This window comes from Phalaenopsis equestris, unplaced genomic scaffold (assembly GCF_001263595.1).
Source record: "Phalaenopsis equestris unplaced genomic scaffold, ASM126359v1 Scaffold000134, whole genome shotgun sequence".
In the NCBI taxonomy this organism is placed as follows: Eukaryota; Viridiplantae; Streptophyta; class Magnoliopsida; order Asparagales; family Orchidaceae; genus Phalaenopsis; species Phalaenopsis equestris.
In genome coordinates this window covers 1,592,857-1,603,084 of record NW_018164576.1, presented here as the reverse complement: position 1 = coordinate 1,603,084, position 10,228 = coordinate 1,592,857, and the positions used below count along the sequence as shown (strand labels likewise).

At 37.8% G+C, this 10,228-nt stretch overlaps 1 protein-coding gene across 4 annotated transcripts; it reads right to left on the bottom strand.

Moving 5' to 3' along the window:
- Positions 1-236: 236 nt before the first annotated feature.
- On the bottom strand, positions 237-2,177 carry LOC110021456 (myb-related protein 2-like). 4 transcript variants are annotated; one of them, XM_020719951.1, is made up of 8 exons: positions 2,087-2,177; positions 1,776-1,956; positions 1,577-1,706; positions 1,404-1,480; positions 1,266-1,323; positions 1,129-1,180; positions 994-1,051; positions 237-842 (listed from the first exon to the last, which is right to left on the bottom strand). In XM_020719951.1, exons 3-8 carry the CDS (start codon positions 1,698-1,700, stop codon positions 468-470), a joined length of 744 nt encoding a protein of 247 aa, XP_020575610.1. In that variant the 5' UTR covers positions 1,701-1,706; positions 1,776-1,956; positions 2,087-2,177; the 3' UTR covers positions 237-467. The 4 variants fall into 4 exon arrangements, with proteins under 4 accessions (XP_020575610.1, XP_020575611.1, XP_020575612.1 ...); XM_020719952.1 differs by having other exon boundaries at positions 1,776-1,961; positions 2,087-2,173; XM_020719953.1 differs by lacking the exon at positions 2,087-2,177 and having other exon boundaries at positions 1,577-1,703; positions 1,776-2,013.
- Positions 2,178-10,228: the final 8,051 nt, after the last annotated feature.

Genomic DNA, 10,228 nt, shown 5'->3' with positions numbered 1-10,228 from the left:
AACTTGCTAGAGTAGAAAAAGGAAAAGAAAAGATCCATAGTGTGCCAGATATTTAAAATATTACTTTGTAGAGTTAGCTTTTAAGTTTGATCTCCTTTACATCATACAGATGGCATCCAACTCTATATTAAATTTGAATACATTCTGAACACTATTCTTTATTACTCAGCTTATGAAAATATATAAGAAATTCAGTTCACTGCCATTAAGCATAGCAGTAATGGAATCTGCTTTACATCATACAGATGGCATCCAACTCTATATTATATTTGAATACATTCTGAACACTATTCTTTATTACCCAGCTTATGAAAATATATAAGAAATTCAGTTCACTCTGCCATCAAGCATAGCAGTAATGGAATCTGCTGAGACAATCAAAGATAAAGCCTTAGAAGTCAGAAAGTTCATATATTTCAGCTCACAGATTGCTTAAAAGCAATAATAAGTTGTTTGTATTTCAATCACTAATTGTTCAGATCAAATTCCTCTATTTCTCCTCGCGTTTCAGCTGTTCTGCCGTTAACTGGATTGGAACAAGAGCTGGCCTCAAGCTTGTGCTGGCCAGCATACTTTTCTCTCAGCTCAAATAGCTCTGAAGTCAAGCAACTATCCATGGAGGAATCAGCATTCTGGTTTCCTTTGGAAATGAGGCCGCCATGGTTGAGAGATGAGCTCAAGCACTCAGTTTCAACTACTGAAACTAGCTCTGAAAGCTCACTTCTTGCAGCTTCGGTACCTAAAGTTGAGCTGTAACCTGCTAGTGTTTCTTGTGCTATTTTCAACACAGACTGCAAATACTTTCCCTGTGCTTCTATCCTCAGTTGAAGGTGCTTCTGAACCTAGAAAGGAATAGAAAAAGAATAAAACTTTATGAGAAATAAGAGGTGTTCGAGTTGGGTTCAGTAAGTGCATTCCTAATTCAAATACTGTTTGACTTCGGATGTGGGACTATTCTACAGTCAACCACAAGGAGAAATGATTAGATGAAACCTCAATCTGTTCTTGCAATTTTCTATGAACATCTATTTGTATCTGCTGCAAGATGGCTCTGAAAAAGAATATGGAGCTATATTAATTAATTGGTTCTTATGGAGGAACTAGCCCCTGAGATGATTTGCATCTTACTCATTCAATTGAGGTTGGGTTTTATCATTTCTGTTCTTCAACTCGTCATCTTCTATGCAATAATAGCATAGAATTTAATGTCAGAAAATGAATTAAAAATAAGAAATTTAAGATCACTGAAAAGAATGGAAGGTTACTTGTTTTCTTATCATTAGTTAGAGTGCTCGGATCCCGATTCTTTGCGAGTCTGTATTTCTGAGAACAGAGAGAACAATTTTGCTATCATAATCTCCACTTACTGGAAGAAGAGGGAGCGAGAACTGCAAATCAAATACCTGAAGGTGGCTCTTCAGATGATAGAGAGTGAGTCCTGGTACTGCCATCAGCCGCATCAACAACTTGGGTGTTGCTTCTACCGTTGGAACATGATTATTAAAAAAAAAAGATCAAAATTTGAAAACCTGCCTAAAAGTTTGCCTTTCAGAACATCAGCTAAGTGAGAACTAACTCTCTGCTCCTCCAAGCTCGGAGACAGCATCAACAAACTGTTCGTGAAGCTCTCTAGTCCATTTGAGTCTCGGCTTCCCGTCAGCCGAGAGAACCGGCCCATGGTGATCTAGTCGGTTAGGCATTTGCTACTAACCAATTTGATGAATGAAATGAGAGAAATTGGGGGAGAAACATTAAGAAAGCTTAAATATTGTTACCTTTCCTTCTGCAACATGCAAAGATGCCGCTCAACTATGCTCCAAGTTTTACTCAAATAAATATAACTTAGCTGAGTAGAAGAAGAATATATGCATGAGCTGTGTCCACTCCATGTCGACTTCCTTTGATTTAAGGCTAAATCTTTTTCTTTCCATTTCTTTGACTTGAAAGCAAGAGAATCTTCACTTCAGTAAACAGAGAATAAGAATAGTTCACATTAGTGTCTCAAAAGGAGAGAAAAGAAGAAAAAGAGTGCATTGTTTTCTTGCACATTCTTTACTGGATTCTCTCGCTGATTAGAGAGCCCCACCATTTTCAATAATGAACCTCCAACTTTCTCAGCAGCACATTGCTTCGAAGGGAAAACATAATTGACTGCTTCTCCTTTCCCTAATATTCCTTTTCTCTATGCTACAGAGAACAGGCAGATATTTCAAGAATGAAATTTCACATTTAAGAAGCCACCAATGTTTCTTTAACGAAGGTGGCCGATTGCCTTTGGCTTTTCTGATGATGGAGAATCAAAGAATCCAATCCGTTGCTTCAAAGAAGAAGATAACGAAGCTCTACCTGCTCATTAGCCCATGAAAGAGAGCTCATTGTGAGAAAAAGATTCTATTTTTATGGCAATAATGAAAGCTAAATTACAAGCGGAGGACGTGTGTAAGAAGGCCATTCGATTCCTTTAGGGAAAGTTGTCTTATAAGTTAAACTATTAGGAGCTTTAAAGGAACTGTAGGAACGTAAGTAGTTCAAATGCTGTTATCTAACAGTTCTTTGAGCAATTAGTATATGCATTAGAATTTTTAATCAGCCAATTAAAGCTACTACTGTTTCAGATAAAGACCAGATCCAGCACCAAAATCTCAATTTACTTTTTATTCCTCTGAAAAAAAATCACTTTACGCTTATATATGTGATAATTTGAAATTTTGTAAAACAAAATTTTCAAATTTTACATGAATTTCTCATATAAATGAAAACTGTTTTCCAAAATGTTTAAGCAGGAAAGAAAATGTATAGAATCAAAGTGTGATGTACAGCAACAGAATGTCTTGCAGAATCAGAATTTGATTATTACGTGATTGATCTGCAAAATGCTGCTTTGCTAAGAAGAGACATTCCTTTGGTCTGATCATCATTAGACTCAGAATGTCATTAAAGAGTAGCAAGTACTACAATAAAGAGAGGGCTTCTCAGACCCGTCCTTAATTTAAATTATCTGTAAGTGATGATATGCACCTAAAATTAAATATCAATTAAACCGTGAATAATTTAAGAGGAAAAAATTGCGAGTTGTGTATTTTCAATTAGAAATAATTGCATCAAAAGTATATGTTCCCCCCTTTAAATCCTTTTTTTTTTTTTTTGGTTGCATTAAAGGATGCTCATTTTATGCCTTTTTTTAATATATATATATATATATATATATATATATACTTAGCCACATAATTTCCTAGTAAGAAAGATCTACAGTTATGGATTCTAGTGTATATTTAACTAATTTATGCAACTAAGCTTAATTAACCAAATCAAAATCTTAAAAAACACTAATGAATCTGCAAAAGAAACATATAAATTAGTAGATATATGAGGCACTGAGAGAAACTTTTTCTTTTCAATCAGCTGCAGTACTTGCAAAGCTTTCTGTTTGTTTAATATTCTCAAACATGTAAAGCAGATTCCTGGATAATGCTGAGAGACCCCAGCTTTTGTGGTCTGTTGGCAAGTGAAGCACAAGTCATTTGGCCAATTAAAGTTGTCTCTCAATAATTCCTAAAGATGATCATCAAAATCAAAAAGCAAGCAAAGCAGTTTAAAAATATGGTGGCTTGAGGAATCAAGCAAAGAATCAAGAAGATACCCCCACTGATAGAAAACTCATTTTCATCACTGCAATCCTATTGATATTTCATTTTTTTATTAATAAAATCATATGTGAATATCATATGTTTCTATATGTGTAAAGTGCCAAAATAGTCCCTTGACTATTTACATGAGTCATTTTAATCTCAAATTTCCTTAAAATTGTCAAATTAGCCCCCAGACTTTTTAAATTGGCAATTTTACATGTTCTTGGAATAAAATGAACCCCTGAAAAGAGTCAGAGGATTATTTTGACACTTTTCTCATTTCTATACAAACTGATTGTACAAATTGCTTAAATTTTAAATGCAGAGTGAAATCCAGCACTTGTTCTCTTTTTATGATGCTTGTTTAGCTACATATTTTCTTGAGGAAGAGAAAGAGTTTTAGCGGAATTCAGTTGATGAGAATGATTCCCAATAAAAACAGTACAGACAGAAAAAGTCATTTGCATATGGGCTCAAACTAAGCTTCTGCTACAGTTCTCTGCACATTTATTCAAGCACATTTGGCTTGAGAAAAATATACAGAACAACAAGTACATAAATAAATCTATGTTGTCATATGTTTCCTTGCAAAATTTATAACTTTTGATTCATGGCGAAAAGAAAAGAGAACTTAGTGCTATAATATCACTTAGAGCATCACTAAAACGGAAGCAAAACTGTGCATTTTCACCTTCAAAGTCATGTCCTTAATCAAGTATTCTGCTCAACTTTTTCTGAAATTAATGATTTTTTTTTTCCGGATTTCAACTTTTCCTTTTTAGGATGAAAATGCCTGGCTGGTTAACAGTTATGATCGTTTATTTAAAGTTAGATATTAAATAATCCTAATGGATTTATTAACTCATGAATATTTTGTTATGATAGTAATAAAATTATTGACATTCATTTTTTATGTCACGTATGTAGTGTATCCACATGACTAGCTCGGAACGATTCAATACTCACTTGTAGCATCCCGTAGCTCATGGCACTCATCTGAGACCTCTGGTACGTGTTCGGTGCACGAAACCAGGGTTTGTGATGATTCGATCCTACCTGGGGGAACACACAGTTGAATGAACTCAACCATAACATTCGACATGTTTGATATTAATTCTGGTGTTTAGGGCTCCCTCTGTATCCACTCCGACTCTCCCCGAGGTCAAGGGAAGTCACGAAACCCGCAAACCCACATTAAGAGAAAATTAGGGTTCGGAATGCATTAACCGAGCCAAAGTTCAGAACGCTCGTTGGCGATAAATTCTTTGACCCATGAACGAGCAAAATACTCATTTTTGAATTTAGGGCATCATAACTTATTCATATGTCATCTCTCATAGCTTTCAGATCGATAAAAACTTCCGCCATAAATTTCCAGCGAAAACAACATTTTCGAGGCTAGACCGGCACCTAGGCGCCCGGGGCTGCCCAAAACAACCTCTAAGGGGCTTAAAACCTGAGGGCAGGGAAGTTTGGCATCAGTTTCTAGCGCTTTGGTGCCCAAACAGCTAAAAAACAGCTACTTTTCTAAGCCTATGAAAAGTAGGCGGCAGGGCTTCGGGGTTGTGGCTAGTGCTGGTTCACTTCTAAGATGTGATTTTTCTAGATTTTGTGAGCGATTTGACCCCGACACACTCCCCAACGAGCTGAAATTGCAGAGATTTTTTTTGTTTTAAGGTTGATTTGCTTTGGGAATGAGACAAGAGGGTGATTATACCTCTTTTGGGCTTCTTTTGGAAGGTTCCGAGGGGGTTTAGCAAACCCTTTTTTTGGCAAAAGAGAGGGAAAACTCTACTTTAACCTATCACCCCTCCTTATTTCAAACCATCTCCTCTCATTTTCAGTTTTTGGCTGTTGGTGATAGCTTAAAAGGACTAGAGGAAAAACTTTATCTTCTTCCTCAAGGAATTTGGAGGTTCCTTGGAGTTTAGAGCTTGGAGTAAGCGAGGGAGACTCTTCATCTTTTTTAAGGAGAAGAGTTAAGGGAGTTGGCCATCTTCAACCTTCTTCTTCTTTTTCTTTCTCCTCTTTTCTTCCTCAGCTCCTTCTTCCTCCACCTCACTTGATTTTGTGAGGAAATCTTCTTGAGGAGGAGATTGGCTAACAAGGAGCATTGTGTCTCTTCTCCTACGCTAAAGAAGAGCATCATCCTAGCTTGGGGAAGGATCATCGAATCATCGCCGAAACTTCGCCGAAGTTTGTAACTTCGGCGGAATCTCGCTAAATTCTCCTCCTACAGAAGAGCTTCCTCGTTACTTTGGGTAAGGACTTGCATGGGCTTCTCTCCTACCGTTAGGAAAGCTTCATCCTTGACATAGGTTTGGGACGTCGCTCAACCATAACGACGATGAGATTCCCTAAAGCCCTTTGCTTTTTCTTACCCAAACCCAAGTTATTTGTAGAGAATGCTAGGTTTAAGTTGTTGATTTCCTATAGGAAACCCTAGGTTGGAAAGCATATTCGTAGCCAAATCCTTTGCAAATCTGAGTGACTTCCCGTTATAAACCCTAGATCTAAATCTTAGTGGATTGGAATCCCAATTTCCCAAGGCTTTGAGGCTTCCAACCTTTCTTAGAGGTATTGAAATAGTTGGATCTTGAAGAATGGGAAAAACATTGTAGCTAACCCATTCTACAAGATCGTGGAAGGGGTTGCAAGATGGAAAAAAAGTTTTGTAGTTAGTTTATCCTAAAAATAGTGAAAGATTTTTCCTATGAGAAATCAGAGGACAAAGTTCTACACGTTGCTCATTAAAGCCAGAGATGGCTATACCACATATCTAAGAGCTAAAACTCTAGTTGTCTATCTAAGGGTGTTAGTTGAATTTGACTCGCTATTAATTATGATCAATTGCATCTTGCACATCGCATTGTATGTTTGTATGCTTATCGGTTTGGCTGCCCACACGAGGCAGGTATGACCGACCACTCGACATCGTCCAACTCTATTAATCTTCCATCACCGGACAATTCAATTGGCTGAATGATACATGTCAGCCTGGCCATATGTCTCTTGATTGACCAACTACATGTATGCCTTGTATGTGGTGTCGCTGCGAGTTTGGTCACTCATGCTAGGGAAGTTTGTTGGCCCGGTCATATGCCTACTGATTGACCAATTACATGTGTTTTTTTATGTTGCATTTCACATACCACATTTTTTCCTCGAGCGACCACCCTGGCTCGGTTGACATTACACTTTGGTTCGACCGATCGCCCCGACCCGGTCGACCGATCACCTTGGTACGACCGATCGCCCTGACCCGGTCGACCGACTACTTTGGTCTAGTCGACCATTCACTTTGGCCTAGTTGGCCACCTTAGCCTGATTGAGGCCTACTGGCTACATTGCCTTGGGTTGACTACCCCAGTTGACCTAGCGGTTGGCATGGTTGGCATGTTTTGCATGTGTATTAGTGTTGTTTGCATGATATTTTGTATATTCATTATCATATGTTTGAGTTTCATTTTGAATGTTCATTCATACACTCACCCAACTTGTTTGCTTCTCTCTAGTGAGATTCATCATTTTCCTGAGTCAATGCCCATGGCGGTACCCTCATTCCGTGGAGTCAATGCCTCCTAGGTACAACCACATTTTCCGAGCTACGGCCTTTAGGGTACGCTCACACTTTTGAGTCAATGACCCCTTGCAATACACTCGTTCACTTGGTTTGCTTCCTCCACAACATACCCATTCCCGATTCACTGCACCCCGTGCGCACTCAACTCTTTCAGGCCGCTGCCTCTACATCATACCTATCCTTTGGGCCGCTACCCCCACGACACGTCCACCCTCTCAAGTCACTGCCCCCACGACACCTTCATCCCCTAGGCCACTGACTCCATGACATGCCCACAATTTTGGGTCACTACGTTCATGACACAGTCATCTTTCGAGTTGTTGCCTCCATGACACACCCACTCTTTCGAGCCACTGTCTACATGGCACACCCATCTTTCGGGACACTGCCTCCACCACACCCCCACCCTTCCGAGTCAGTGTCTCTATAGTATATCATTTCTTCCGGTCACTACTTCCATGACATACCCATTCACTTAGGTCGCAGCCACTATGACATGCCCACTTTCATGTCACTACACTCCGTGCACACTCGACTCTTTCAGGTCACTGTCTCTACGACAAACCCATTCCTTTGGGTCGATGCCCCCACGACAAACCCACCCTTCCAGGTTAATGCCTCTACGACACACTTATTCATTTGGGTCGTTGCCTCCATAACATGCCCGATCTTGAGCCACTGCATCCACAACATACTCCTCATCACTATTATCATTTAATTGTTTGCATTTGCATCTATATATATGCATGGATAGCGAGTTAGGCTTGATAGACGAGTGACCCCGTATTGATCGCGATGCTCTAACGAGCATTGCTTGCCAAGTCGATCTCGACGAGCAATGTGAGTTAAAAAATCGAGACCGACACAAGTATGACCGTGCTAAGAATCAAACATATCTAATTTGTGCACTTTACGTGCTACAGGTCGGCCTTTAATAGCCCTTATTATATATATATATATATATACATCTACATATTACATCAACCATCGAGTTCGAGCAGCCCAGGCAGCTATCATCAGCTCAGAGCAGTGGTTTTCGTAACTATGTATTGTTATGTGTTGATTGCAATGTTGCAATCGCAGATGTGAAAATTGTAAATTTGAAGGGGGGCCGTTAATTTCTTTTCTCATGCTACAGGTTTCGATGACTTACCCATGATTTTACGGCTACTTGAGTATATATCGATGATTTTTTGACGGTCCATCGAAGAATCGACGTCCGAACACAATGCTGCACTTTTGCTACGAATTAAATTGTCAGTAATAGTCACGGTGATACACCTAAAATATATAGTATTTTTAGACACATTTTTATACCTATTTTTGAGATATTGCGCTTTAATGGAATGTATTTATGTGTTTTTCTTTCAGGTACAAACTTTGCGTTTTTCTTGCAGATACAGGTAAAAAGGGTGGCTTAAAGGAGTGAAAACATATCAAATTTGGAGCAAAAAGGTGAAAATTGTGCCAAAGTGTTTTGGCGCCTAAGTGTTAGATCCGACGCTTAAGTACCATTTAAACAGAGAAGGCTGCGCTTAAGCGCCAGAGGCCCCACGCTTAAGTGCTAGAGACAGTTAAGAGGCAGTTATTTGACGGTTTTCTTCATTTGACCGAATTTTGAAGATACATTTGAGGCACCTTTGAAGGGGTATTTGAGACCCCTATTGGTTAAAGAGGGTGGTTATGACCACTAGGAACGAAAATATTATGAAAATCACCTATTGGTTAAAGAGGGTGGTTATGACAACTAGGAACGAAAATATTATGAAAATACTTGTGAAAGGAGGCATCCTTGGAGGCATCCTTTGAAGAATACATCGAGTTAAGACACATTTTAAAGAGTTTCCAAGGCACCTCTTGGAGATTTATAAAAGAAGGAAGTTTTTACATTTGAAACTGGGTGCTTGAAGAGGGCGAATGTGCTTGTAAGTTCTGAAAAGTGTTGGAAATGAGAGAGTTTTAGAGAGATTTTTAGGTATCATAAATTTATTTTATCCTTTTTGTTTTTAGTTTATTTTGAGAGTGTTGTAAAAGAGAAGAGATTCAAAGAAACTTCAAGAGTTTAGTGGAGGATTTGAGAAAACTTTTTATCTTTTGTTTTTAAACTACTTTTGGTTTTAATCGAGACTTCTTGTTCGTTTGATAATGATTTCTACTCTTAAACTAAAGTGTGTTTTTGTTTTCTCCATGAATTATGAATAGTTTTCTTTATTTTTCTCCTTAAAATGATAAATAATTAAAGTGTTGGATGTAAGCTGTGGAGAGTATTAATCTTTAATGTTGGAAGAAGTTGTGATGATTTAAATCAATGAACTTCATTTACTTCTTGATTTGACCTATCCAGATGTTAAAATTTGTTGTGAGAACATGTAAGAATCGGGCTGGTATTATCTCAGTCACCAGTTGGAAAGAATCACATGAGATTGTATGAATGAGAATACAATTCATATGATTTAGTGCAAATAAATAGGAAAATAATCTTTGAAGGGTGTAGAGTTAGAGGACTTTAAAGTAGCAAGTTAAAGACCCCAACTTGGCTTGTTTGGTTTATTGTTTTAGGTTCTGATACGAGATGTTAGCCCCCAGGTGCAGGGAATCAAGGGAACTCTAGAGTGATATCTTCCCTGCCTAGCTGGTAGCTGGTCTTCAGAACTATTCGAACTTTAAATTAGTCAATGTTCTTTATAATATCTCTAGTAAGGGTAAAGAATATAATTGCTCCTCTTTGACACAACATAATTTGCATACTACTACAACAGAATTCATATGCTTATTACTGAATCATGATAAGGAGAGAGATATTTTCAAATTTAGTGTTTTTCTTTTACATAAACTCAAGTTATCTTTTTAAATTGTTACTGTTTTGTCAAAATATCAAAAATACCAAAAATATTTGAACTTTAATTACTGCGAATACATCTCTAATTTAAATAATTATCTTCTTAAAATAGAAAATTTTTTGTCAGTAAAGCATATTGCATATAAAGCATATTGCATAAAGCATATTGCATAATTT

What these genes read in the sequence shown, in the direction of transcription:
- LOC110021456 (XM_020719951.1), bottom strand. Translation starts at nt 1,700, where the DNA reads ATGCCTAACCGACTAGATCACCATGGGCCGGTTCTCTCGGCTGACGGG. An exon ending in ATCTGAAGAGCCACCTTCAG is followed by an intron (nt 1,324 to 1,403) that starts GTATTTGATTTG and finishes CTCTGTTCTCAG; the next exon opens with AAATACAGACTCGCAAAGAA. An exon ending in AATTGCAAGAACAGATTGAG is followed by an intron (nt 843 to 993) that starts GTTTCATCTAAT and finishes ATTCCTTTCTAG; the next exon opens with GTTCAGAAGCACCTTCAACT.